At 40.1% G+C, this 13,556-nt stretch overlaps 1 protein-coding gene across 1 annotated transcript in view; it reads left to right on the forward strand.

The window, feature by feature from the left end:
* The first annotated feature begins 1,163 nt into the window (after positions 1-1,163).
* LOC149302583 (transcriptional repressor NF-X1-like) overlaps positions 1,164-13,556 on the forward strand; it is a 28,672-nt gene continuing 16,279 nt past the window's right edge. The window contains exons 1-8 of the mRNA XM_089482291.1: positions 1,164-2,106; positions 2,749-2,910; positions 6,328-6,405; positions 6,726-6,831; positions 7,537-7,608; positions 10,789-10,928; positions 11,624-11,723; positions 13,304-13,521. Of these exons, the coding sequence (XP_089338417.1) occupies positions 1,164-2,106; positions 2,749-2,910; positions 6,328-6,405; positions 6,726-6,831; positions 7,537-7,608; positions 10,789-10,928; positions 11,624-11,723; positions 13,304-13,521 (1,819 nt within the window). The remainder of the gene's footprint in view (positions 2,107-2,748; positions 2,911-6,327; positions 6,406-6,725; positions 6,832-7,536; positions 7,609-10,788; positions 10,929-11,623; positions 11,724-13,303; positions 13,522-13,556) is intronic.

Here is a 13,556-nt window from a genome sequence, read left to right on the forward strand (position 1 = left end):
AGCGTATAAGGCTTATAGGTGCCTGCTATTCTGTTAAACTCCCTTTCCTTGTATTTAATTCTGCATCTGTAAAGCACTGTAACCCCCCCCCCCCCCCCCCCAGTGAGCTCAGGTACATGCAAAATCTTGAGATTTGGTCACTAAGGAAGACTATACCCCAAAATATAACCAGATCTACGGTACAAATGAGTTTACCCTAATTTCAGTTGGTCTTGGGTTAGTCTAAAATGAAATGGAACATTTTGACCGCTTATTAATATTACAAATAGAAACAAATATAGTCAACTCACCCTTAATATAAATTCACATTTTCTCTGTGGTAATGGTAACCACCATGATGAAGACAAAAAACAGGCTTGGTATGCTTGAAAACAATGTCTGAGTTTGGTTTTATCTGATTCAGCCATAAGTAAGACCTACAGAGATCTATTTATCTATTGACAAGAGTAAGAAGCAAGAGCCTGTATTTAATTTGTTTGGAGCCATGGTTCTGTGGATTTGTTCATTTCCGTATCAAGAATGCTAAATCTTAGGATTCTTATTATGTTTGGCAGAGGAGTTGCTAGGCTCTAAACTTACTTTGGCTCACAGCCAAGCAATATCTGGCTGAAATAGGTACTTGTTAATGTTCACCTATCCCATCCAACAATGTATGAAATCATGCATTCTTTTTGGAAAGTCTTCAAGTTCACATAGTGATCTAAAGAATGATGTAAGCTGTGTTGCCAAAACACTTTTTTTTTTTTTTTGCTTCTGTAAGTCATAGGGGGTTGATTTGTTTACCACGTTAATTGATAAAGTTTTCCTTTTATTCTCTTAAACTGATGATTAAAAAGCATAACAGGAACGTATCAGTCTGTCATTCCCAATATGGCACTGTAAAGAACATTCTGTATAGCTGACTTCTGAAAATGGGTAGGCATATGGCTATAGTCACGCTTCAACACACAAATACTTTATGTTAAGTGAATGTTCTCCTATAATGAATATGCAATTTAAAATCAACTAATGCTAATTTAATCACATTTTTCTGTTATGTAGGGCCATCAAAGTACAATCCTGATGCAGCTGACTTTATTCCCAGAGAAAGATTAAGTCACCAGCCCAGTTGGAGAAGTCATGGGAGACCGGAAAGTAACAGAGGTTGGAGCAGGAACAATAACATGCCCCCTTCTCACCAGCAACCTCCCAGAGAGAAGAACCATGAGAGCCTTTCACAGAAAATGCCGTTTAACAACACTGTGAAAAGTAGCAATGAACAAAGCCAGCAGGGCTCCCCAGACACCTCTGGTGCAAACAAACCTGTGAAGAATCACAGCTTTCAGAATCAGAGGTGGCATAGGTCAAGAAGTGAAAGGTCTCACACTAGAAACCATCCCAGGCAACCTCTCTCAGACACATCAGCAAGGCCAGCTTTTGCTGGAACCACACCGCTTGGTGACTGGCGTATACGAACAAGAGAGCCCAGTGACTTGTGCTCATCAGAAAGTGAGAAGGAGGTGGGCAACGCTGATAACAGAGGAGCTAAACCAAAGAGATTGACCCATGTGTCAGGAGGGTCTCTTAGAGGTCCAAGAGATAGAACAAAGCATTCGTATGACCGAGACAAACGAGTAGTTCCCAAGCAAAAAGTGGAAGACATGTTTGAGAACATACCCCCACGGAATATGGCAAAATCAATACCACCAAAGGAAGAGCATTTCAAAACCAGACTTGAACGATATGATGGGGATGGAGCATGTGAAGACAAGCCGAGGCAACCACGTCCTGTGAAGAACACTCTACATGACTCCTTGGACTGGAAAAAACCCCAAGAGGTTGTTCAACCATGTAAACCGAATGAGCCTCACAGAAGCAAGGTATTGAGACATGACAAAAGTCAATCGGCAGCTAAAGACAGAAAAGTCGAGAGGGGGCAACAACCTGTCCTCTCTAATGCCTATCAAGAGCCAAAGGCACGTGGCCCCCATTGGGCAACTGATGGGGATAAACATTCAGGGAGAAAACCTCCCCCTCAGGATCGTCCTCCCAAGACATCTATGCAGCCCGGCTTTGGCAGAAAGTGGAAAAAGCATGATATACCAAAGAACAAGGAAACTCACACAGGTAAGTCGTGTCATCTGCCGATAGTTTGTTTCTCTATAAAAAAAAAAAAAAAAAAAATTCACCTGTTGACGTTAGCGTATATTATCTTTAACAATGTCAAAGATGGCTGGAATGCCACTTTAAAGGGTACAACTCAGTGTTTAAAATAAAAATTAAAAAAGAAAACCCTAAACATATTCCAAGGTATTCTAAGGCTTTTAGTCTGTTAAATAAGCTGTCAATCAATGGCAGAAAAGTGCTCCCAATGATTTCAATGGTAGACCTTTAGACATGTGCACTGAGGTATAAACAGAGAATCCTGAGGGTTCTGCACACACAACTCGTCTGAGCTGGAAGCGAGCAAATCATGGGCAGGGAGAAGCATTCAGTCGGAAAATGGACTACATGGAATACCATGCAAGTATCATAAACCCTTTAATGCATATGATACCATGCAGGTATCATATGCATTAAAGGGTGTATGATGACTGGAGTGTCCCCTTAAGGAGAAAAGCAACATAGATAAAATGTGATACTTGCCTCCACTTTTGGGTTCTCCATATTTTGGTGCGTCCAATAGTTTTTGTGTCTTTTTCTCTGCCTCCAACAGCCGATAGTTTTGTACACATGGAGCTGATGAATCTGTTTATCTTGGCTTTGCAGGGTCTCTGATCGAGCAGCTGACTGCTGAGAAGTATGAGTGCATGGTGTGCTGCGAGGTGGTGAGAGTCATGGCCCCGGTCTGGAGCTGTCAAAGCTGTTTCCATGTTTTTCACCTCAACTGCATCAAGAAGTGGGCTCGATCGCCAGCATCACAAGCAGAAGGCAAGTTATGCGCTACCTTATCAATGCTGACTGGTGTGTGTGCTTTTTCTTTGTGCCCTTAACATGCTTAGGCTATGGTGTTGTAAGGTTTATTAATCGGAGGTATGAGCAACAAAGCGGTGACATGCCTCTTGTGTTTTGATCTTTCTTAAAATCTTGTTGTTATGGCAACTTTTCTGAGAAATGCCTCGTTGATTGTCAGAGACAGAGGAACATTGAATAGAGCTCCAGAATCCAGTTTTATTCTACTTTTAAAGTCTCGTTCAGCTTGCTATCTTGCTCATCTCCTAATAGAGCTGTTTTTTTTTTCTTTCATTCACTCATTTTATTCATTCAAGTTTTCATCACTTCATTCTGCACTCTGTTTTATATATAAGTGCCATGTACCCCAGCCTACTGTTTCACCATCCTTATGGTGCAGAGTGAATTACCGACCACATTATGTGCTGTAAGATGAGCCAGTCAGGCCACATCATTCAACCACTGGCAAAGTAGATCTTTTCCCAGCATGCCTGGTCGTGGAGTAGCTAGGAGCAGGAAGCTGCTTTAAATATCGTGTTAAAGTGTACACTATTTCTTATCATCTTCGTCTCCGCTAGTGCTCTCTGGGTAGGAGGAGAGGAATAGGTGGAAAACCTCTTTGCTTATTCCTGCCTCAGAATCCAACAGTCAGTCAGCCGTTGTCTGAATACTTTAAATTATTTCATAATCCAGGTAAGTAAGAAATGGCATCAGAAACTTCACTGCATCTGTTGGGGATGCTGGACAGGAGAGACTGTTGAATTCTTGGGACCTGAGCTGCTTTACCTAAAAGAAGTGGCTATGCGATGACCAAGCAGTGACTCACGAGAGAATTCAGTCTCAAGATCTGTGTGAGTGCTGGTTCTAGATCTTGCGTAAATTAGGGCCTTGTCCTTATGCACGTTTATGTGTGTGTGTGTGTGTGTGTGTATATATATATGTATATATGTATATGTATATAAACAGTATCTCCTGCAGAGTAAGTAAGGTAAGAGCCTTCCTGCATAACACTTAAGCGTATGTGACACTGTTATATGAGCTGTTTATTGTTTAGGCCTGAGGTGGTGATAGTGATGATGATACGTAGATAAACTGTATTTTTCAAGCAAAGATACAGACTGGACAGCGGGCTCGCTGGAGGGGACTCCTGTTAAAAAAACTCAGAATGGAAACCACTAGTTACTGTCACAAGTCTGTATGGACGTGATTGTGACACAGATACGTGCCACGGTTTAAGAATCATCCGTCCTGATGCTAAGTCAGGACCTGACAAACCCTCATGCGCCAGGTAGGAGCCAAAATGACAAACGCTGAGCCCCCCCCTACCTTTAGCGGGCATATTGCGGTCCCTTAGTGCACTGTGTTTAGGCGCGGGGTAAGACCATCCTGAGCCAACAAAGGTTTGTGTGTATGTATGTTACTGTGCGTATGTAAATATGTTAGAGTGTATGTGTTAATGTTACTGTTTGGGTATGTTAATTGTTCCCAAATTACCATTACATCCAATTTCTGTGGGTGTAAGTATCTTAATGTGGGTGTTAATATGTGTTAGTATTTACATGTATTTGTGTGTAAGTATGTTACAGTGTGTGTGTTAGTATATTACTATGTATGTATGTGTGTGAGTACGTATGGTGGCATGTGTGTTAATAAGTATCATTGAAAACATTTTTGGCTCCTAAATCCCAACCAAATTTCCTGACCCCTGTGCTAAGTGAACAGTTTGCTAACAATGCTGTATTTAGCCAACCCCTGTGTAAAGGATTACATTATAGACTGGGTATGTTACAGCCCTGACAATGATAATGTCTTTAATGAAGGAATTGAAAGATACTAGATTTCCGGCAGTTAAGTACAGAAAATCTGTTGTGAAATCTGCTGCTGTTTATCCAAGATTGGGAAAACCGCCCTCCCTCCTCTTTTGGAAATAACTCACAAAGTCAGTCTATCCATTAAATGGGCACAATGTCAAATGAATGAGAATTTGTGGCTATTTAGGTTTTTTGGCAATGCGGATAAAGCTGTAACTCGGATGTGTCGGGTGTACACCACGCTCGCAGAGAGATGGGTAACGTACGTTGAAAGAATGGCAAAACCTGTTATCGCCATTGATTCACAGAGTGAGTCACTATTTTTATTGAATATATTTGTACTGCTCACCAACTTCACTGTGCTTGTACACTCTGAGGCTGCTGGAGTCATCGAAGGCATTTAGGGCTCAACCTGTCTACGCACGTCACTGCTTGTGAAAAGCGATAGAAAATATATGGTTGCTGACTGACTGCTCCCTCTAAAGAAGGGTAACGGGGTAATTTAACTCTGCGCCAGAAATCCTTATCAGGGCACTCCATATCACTAAACTATTTTGGTTTTATTTTTACATAGTATGCCATTTAATTATTTCATAGTATGCCATTTAATTCTTTCATATAGAGAACTTTGCATTTAACACTTTAATTACAGAATTAGTTAAAATATGGATTGTGGTGGGCACCCAAAAGATTTAAAGTGATGTTCCTGCTCAGTGTTCTATATTCTACTCTTTTAACAAGCCAATTAGCGCATACACTGCTGTGTATGTTTTAAAATGTTCTCTTTAATAAAAAAAAAAAACAAAAAAAAAAGATATTCAGACTGGCAGTAAAAAATATGTAAATTATAGAAATTCAGTTAAAGTGACACACAATCCCTATTGCGTAATAGTTTTTTTGTGGGTTTTTTTTTACACTGTCCTTTCATTTGCTATAATGAGCTCCTGCTGTGGCTACAATAACAGTTATACGTTTTCCTTCGATATTTAGTATCTCCGCAGTGAAGACTTGAAATTAGCACATGCAATGTTGTTTATATGATATATGCACAATATAACATATAAATCCATTTACTGCATTGCTTACTTCTGAGTGTTGTGTGACGTTATTGCCTGGTCATTGAATCTAGATCCAGTTTGTATTATTGGACTGGTACGATTTTTCTGTAAATTAAATAAATAGTAGTATTGTACGTTATTGAACCACAGGGGTTAATGAAACTCTTTACTTGTCAAAGCTGATACACAAGGTTGAAAATTCTTTGCCAGGACACTTAAACCTAATATCTTGCTGCAGTTGAATTGGCTGTGATGAGGACTTTTGCATGTAGTATTTGTTTCATTATGTGTCTGAAGTGTGCACTCGCTTGTCTGTATACTCCGTCATTTTGTTTGACAGAGAAACTTCATTTTTAAGATATTTGTAGGAAAAGCGTCCAGTCTCTCGACCATAAAATCTCAGTGTTCATCTAAGACTCACTGGTGAATAGTATTTATATATAAACTTTGAGTATTGTGAAGCTAAAGCCACCCGCATTTAGGGAAAAAACTGTAATAACATTAATGGGTTTATGTTTTCTCTACAGATGGTAACAGTGGATGGCGTTGCCCGGCCTGCCAAAATGTTGCCTCTCGAGTTCCCAGTATCTACACCTGCTTTTGCGGTGAGTCTGGCACTAGTTACATAGTAAATAAGGTTGATAAAAGACACACAGTTCATCAAGTTCAACTATTCCACAAACATATCCATATTAGTTGTTCCAGAAGAAGGGAGGAAAACCCCCGAGACAGTAATATCATCTCAAAGGGACAAAAAATCCTTCTTGACTTGAAGGCTTTTATTGAAATGTGCCAGTAATTTCACTAAACGTCAGACCTGGTGGCATGGTGTATTTACATTGACGTCATCCCATCTGTCCCAAGATGTGGTGACCTTGAAGCCATTTTTCTCATCATGTTATATTGATTTTATTATTTTCCTTAGGCAAGGTGAACAATCCTGAATGGAATAGAAATGAGATTCCTCACAGCTGTGGCGAGCTCTGTGGAAAAAAGCGAGCGGCCCTGGACTGTCCTCACACCTGCAACATGTAAGCGAAGGGCTTTTTTTCTTTTCTTCACTTTGCTATACATTATAAAGGTCCAACCCAGGTGAGCTCCTGCTGCAGGAAGAGCTTGGCTGGCCCTGGATAATGTATGACCAAAACCGTGAGATTTCTTCATTCTCCTCATGCATTGAGTTACACATTCTACTTTTTAAAACATGCCTGTGTTGGTCCTTCATAATGAATAGTCAAGTGAGGAAGTTGACACCAAAACTCTAGGACCTGGTGTTTTCCATAGGTTTAACAACGAACCTTGCCGAATGAGTGAGGGCCTGCTGCATTCATTGTATTAATATGGAAGGGTTCTCCCACTTTTACTGTAAATTAAGAGCTTGTATTACTGCTTAAATACTACATCCGGCAGCAAAGATGTCAAAGTAGCCTGAAAACCGAGCAAGAGAAACTTTAGAGTATTGTATGGCCGTCTAGAGCAAATATTCTTTCTTTTTAAAAGACATTTTTGTAGGTTGTCCAATTTATTGACAGGACACCTGGAATTCAGCTTGGCAAGGTTTGGTTTTTAAAGGAAAAGAAGCAAGTACACTTAATTACTGAAAGTTAAATTGAGAAGGACACTGAAACATGAGGCTAAATCATGAGCCATGACAGATTGTTAAATATGTAATTGGGTATTAAAATGAATAGCTGTGCATATGGTGACATTGACATGTTGACATGTTTCTCATGCAGTCTGTGTCACCCTGGTCCCTGTCCATCGTGCCCTGCCTATACGACAAAGACCTGCGAATGTGGAAGAACAAGGTGAGTGAATGACCTGTTATTATTCAAGAGCTCATGTTTTTATTCTGCAGATGAACTAGGCATTCAGTTCATTCATTTTAAAGGAAAAGCACGAGATTCAATTAATTACAAGTTTGCGGCAGGGAAGGGTTTGTGCCTCTGCCTGTTGGCTAGACTCATGAAGAAGTTCTAAATGCATTTACGATTTCCACGAGCTGCAAGTATCAGACCGTGAGCCAGGACTGCACAAAATGCTTAAACGATACCTTAAAATGTTATAGGCAGAGACTAATGTCCACAGTTCTTATTATTATAAAAGATTTGAATGCCTTTAGTAGGCCCATCATACATTAACCAAAGGCACAGGCATATAATATGGTTTCTGTAGACTTATTACATGCGTGCGTTATATCCTCTTTAGCTACTATGCTCCAATTGGAAGCCAGTCCCAATGATATAGTACTATTTAAATGTTACTGAAATTTAAAAAATGCCTTCATTTACATTTTCTTAAATATTTTATTCCTCCTTGTCCATAACATGTGGAACTTTTTCAAGACAGGACAATTGTGCAGCCATTTTAGCGGATTATTTGTATTTTTTCTTCTGGCATTAATTAGAAAGCAAAAACTGTCACATTAATAAGGACATTAATTAACTGCCAACACATTAATAAGGTTTTGGTAGCAGTATAAACTGCTTTGTGTGTCCACTATGTAGGAGGTGAGAGTAGGATCTCACCCTATTGAGAGTGTGCCTTGACGTGGCGGGTGAGCTTAATTATGCTTTGGCCAATTCATATAACCAAAACCTCTCATTTATATTATGTTTATAGATTTGTTGCCAACTTTATTAGGGTGAGAAGCGCAGACAGTATTTTGTTTTTTGTATACATTGTACAGCCAATACACTGTTTCTTGCAGCATGCTTACACCTGTTTGGTAGGCCTCGTATTTCACATTTGTATTATTTGAGCCTGAGACTAGCTTAGCGCACCGACATTTTTTCTTTTCCCTGTTTGCATTAATTAGAAAGCACCAGTTTGCGCTAACAGAGTCGGTGGGAAAGAATTGTTGGTTTGCAAAGTTAACTTTTAGTTTCATACATTCTTGCTTTCTGAAGTGGGTAAAAATATTCATTGATATTTCCATTTTAACCTGTGTCAGACAAGTGTCATATTAATGCTTTAAATCACATGCTTTATCATTGCTCTAAAATTGTAGTGTCCCATAAATAACACTGAAGATGTTGAGGATGGGTGTATTATTTTACATCCACCCTCTCCCTGATTTTATCGCTCACTTGCATCTCCCTCGACTGTGGATTTTTTTAATGTAAGCCATGTATTTTCATCTAGTTTCTGGTCCCGTACTTCTACATTTGGGTATTGGAACAGTAAACCATGCATGCGGGATGCTGTTTTGGGGGGTTAAACATTTTGGCTCTGCTTGTTTGCTGCTTACCTTACAGTAGCTTTTGAAACTACTAACATCTAGGTAAATATAAAGGCTACAAGTTACTGGATTGTCAGACCTGCACATCTGGTATTGGTTAATGGCTTAAATTCAACAGATAACTCACTTTTATGATTGTTCTGCACTTAATGAGTGAGGAGAGGTGTGCTAATGGGTTCTTCTCAGTGCTCTTCGCTACCTTCTGGCGGTCATTTGGTGACAGCTTGATCTCTTCATTGCAGGTGAATATTTCTTGGGTTGGCATTAGAATGCAGTAATATGTTTCAATATGCCAAGAGCCTTTCCTGTAGGCAAGGAGATTTAAAAAAAAAAAAAATGCAAACATATTATGTAGAATATTAGAGAGGCTTGTGTCATTATATCCCCACGTACCGGCCATATGGGGTATATGTGCGTCTATTCCTCTGGCACAGCCGCAGTGGCATATGACAGTGTAGTGAGTAATATGGAAATGTAATTAATGTGGTCGATTTTGTACAGCAGAAGTTTATGGAAATTGTAAAATGTCTCATTAGCCTAGTAATATTCGCTCTCGTTTTATAAACAATTAGTGCTTCTAAATTGATGTATAAATTTGGCTTCGGGCAAATGTTGTTGTGATTTCTTTTAAGGATAAGCCAAAGGTAAATAAACCTGTTTTCTTGAGTTTTCCATGGATTCTAATTATGGTATCCTTGTCCCAGTGACAATTTACTCCATCACTCCATATCAAAAGGAGCCCAGAGCCAACATCAGCAGTACTGTATGTGTATCTGATAAAACAACCATAAGAACACGCTCATGCTTGGTCAATGCTAAGCGTTGCTGCAACCATACTTCAGTAGTGCATGTATGAGCTGCAGTCCTTTGAGGGAATTCGAATTCTAACTCCATACAAAGAAAAAGACTAACCAGAAGCTCAAAAGAAGGGCTTATTTGTTGTGACAAAGACAGTATAAAGTATCTAACGGTGTGTTAAATGCATAGTAAAACTACCCAAAGTGATTTGGATCTATGGAGTATAATTAGGGTGACCGTGTGTTCCAGGTTTCCCCGGAGAGAGGTCCCAGAATTTCGGGATCTATCCAATGTTTCAGGAATGTAGAGTTGTTATATGACATCCACATGACATATGCCCTAATGTCCAATACAGACCCACCAACAAAGTATATGAAGTACTTTCCTTTAGAAGACACGGCAGATTGTCCCCCTGTGCTCCATTGTTCTTGCTCGTTTTGAGTTGAGTCTGAGCTGGTTGGCAGTAAGCATACAGCATGCGCTCTCCAGCTCAGCAGAATGCAATGAAGACCTTTGAGGAGTCTGAAATATTGGGGGCTCTGATGCTTGACTCCATGTAATTACAATGCAGCATAATTAAGGGGATACTCCGCCATTATATTAATTGAAGTGTTTAAGGTGGCTGGTGTGATGCTCATGAGTTGCCACCACTCACCATCGGCTTTCCATAGTAGCAAGTTTACGAATGAAAGTGTGTATACGTGTGTGTATGTGTGTGTGTTTTTAAATAAGTACATATACACCGATCTTGTTATCATGGCAGCTGTCACTGGGTGCGAGATATTAGGCAGCAAGTGAACATTTTACTCCTCAAAGTTGTTAGGAGGAAAAATGGGATGAGGGTAATCTAAGGGTAATAAGAATATCTTCTCTTTGTTTTTGTTTTTTATTATTCTTATTATTCTTTAGGAATTAGTCTTTTGAATAACAATTGCTGTGTTCCTTGCAGCCAGTCTGTTCGCTGTGGATTGTCCTCTACCATGCACTGTAGTGATGTTTGCGGGACTCTGCTAAACTGCGGGGAGCACAGCTGTACTCAGGTGTGTCACGCCGGGAAATGCCCCGCGTGCCAGCAAATTATACATCAAGGTAAGAGCTGACACTGCCTGCGTTATTATCGGGTTAATATTATTAAGAAACCAGCAGCAATAATGTCACCGCAAATTTTCTTCTATCCGAAATGCAAAGTTTCCCTGTCGCTTCAATGACCGGTACACATTGCTTAGCTACTTGTGTAAAGAGTTGCTATCTTTAAAAATAAAAACTTAGTGGGTATGAACTTCATCCCCCATCAGCACTGCTTTCATTTGTAACCTTGGTGTTCCTACAGAAGATATGTCATTGACTTATCATCTCCTATAACTTTTCATTGTTGAGAAGGAGAAACATCCCCAGTTTACGTGGGGAATGCTCCCTTGGTTGCAATGACCAAGTCATTCATGTACCCCAAGTAGGTGCTGGTTAATCTTACCCGTTGTGAATAAATAACAGTGCCTAGCAGCGGCTCTCATAGGCTTGTATCTGAAGGCTCCTCTCTTTGTAAACTCTGCTTATCTGCTTTACCTCTTGACATGGTTTGGCCGGCATCCTTCCGCTAGTACGCAAAGAACACAAGTGTGGTTAAAATAGTATATTATTGTTTAATTCCTGGGTATTGTATAGCCACATTCCTTACTCATTTGACAGCATAGTTAATTGCTTTGCATAGAGGATCCCAAGCTTATGTTTGGTTCCAACACATGGAACTATATCTTGTTTCAATAGCTTTCTCTTTTTGTTGCCAGCATGCTACTGTGGTGGGAGTTCCCGGGATGTGCCGTGTGGAACAGACAAAGATAACTACGATGGATTTGGAAACTTCTCCTGCCAGAAACTTTGCGGCAAGTAAGGCTCAACATCGTCTTGTATAGATGTTCGTTTTATATCGTGTGGCCGATAAATTGTCTACGCAGCGTGTATGCAACTTTCATTATATGTAACCTTAATTAAACCAACTAACGTCGGTAGATTAAAAAAAAAACGTTGGTATCACCATGCCTAATTGTTTCAGTAATCTACCCAATGCAGAATGTTTTGTGGATTGCATTTACAGATTGGGAGTTATTCTACTGGACAGTCTGAAATTTGTTTACCGCAAAGCAGCGAAACGGGTTGTAAACTGTAGCAAGCGGTGTCTTAGAAACCTAGAATTTGTCATCGGATAAGAACAATTCAATCCATCTAGTCTGCCTGTTTTTTGCTGATGTAAAGACCTTAATCTGTCCTTGGTCCTTGTCTTGGATCCAGGGTAGCCATTTGTCTTACTCAATGCATATTTAAATTCTTATCACTTCCATTGGACCTTATGTCACTCATCTACCACCCTTTCAGTAAAGTAAAGCTTCCTTACATTACATTTAAGCCTCTAACCGTCTAGTTTTAGAAATAACCTGCATTTAAAGGAACAGTTTAATGTTCCTGACACCCCTAGTCAGCAGCTAGTTAGCAATGGAAAACTGCTCCTATTGAAATCAATGGAAGCACTTTCCACATGGGCATTCCTACAGCAGACCCCAGGGCTGACTGTAGGTAAGTACATCATGTGCAGGGAGATGAACCTGTCTCCTAGACGGTATTTAGCTGGGGCGTGAGGAAAGGGGTAAGTGCATACAGGGAGTTCTGCCCTTTAAATGCTTCTATCACATCCCCTCTTCTATCCTCCAGGCTATAGATATTGAGCTCCCTTAGTCTCTGCTGATAATTTCAATCCTCCAAAATCATTCACCGTTTTAGGAGCCCTTCTTCCTGACAATATGGCAATGTATTCCAGGTGATGGGGCCTCCAGAACTGTACAGAATAGAATACAATAGCTGGGGTCTGACCAGAGATCTGTAATGTGGCAGAACTACCTCCCCCTTCTTGCTGCTAATGGCCTTAGCGAAACAACTTGCACTTTGCGAAGCTCTATTGCATTGCCTGCCTACCCTTAAAGTTCTCAGCAATACTTACTCCCAAGTCCCTCTCTTCTGTTGTCCCTGACAGAAGCACCAATGTCCTATGCATTTTCTTTCATTCTGGATCAATGCCATTTTAGTGTATAATGTGCTGTGTGAATCTGTTGATGATAGGTAAATAAGAAACTAATATAATAATACTATAATTCTGTTCTTCAGTTGGGTGCTATGACAATAAAGCTCTGGTAGAACTTTGCATTAGGTTTTCTTTTTTATTAAATAACCAATGTATTGGCCAGCTCTGTTAATGGGCTTGTTCGTTTGTCTATACAGAATTAATCATTTTTTATTCATTTTTTTTATAACATTTTGGCTAGTTGTTGAATTGCAAAAATAAATGAATAAACTTATTCATATTGTGATTTTGAGCAGTGATAACATGTCACAAAACTGTAAATGTGTCAATTATGGACATAATCCTATCCGTAGGCTTCTTGGGACAGATTTGGCATTTGTTTTTCCGCCTGCAGGAAACTGAACTGTGGGAAGCATGGCTGTACTGAAGTTTGTCACCCTCAGCCTTGCCAGCCATGTCCTCGGCTCCCTCAGGTTGTCCGTTTTTGCCCCTGCGGACAGACGCCTTTGAGCAAACTGTTGGAGCTGGGGTGTGTGGACAGGAAGACCTGCATGGACCCTATACCTTCTTGTGGAAAAACCTGTGGCAAGCCTCTGCCTTGTGGCTCTCATGGTAAGTAGAGCCTGCTTGCAGACCGTGACAGTTGG

This window comes from Sceloporus occidentalis, unplaced genomic scaffold (assembly GCF_023333645.1).
Source record: "Sceloporus occidentalis isolate IW3139 unplaced genomic scaffold, rSceOcc1.0.p SCAF_18, whole genome shotgun sequence".
In the NCBI taxonomy this organism is placed as follows: domain Eukaryota; kingdom Metazoa; phylum Chordata; class Lepidosauria; order Squamata; family Phrynosomatidae; genus Sceloporus; species Sceloporus occidentalis.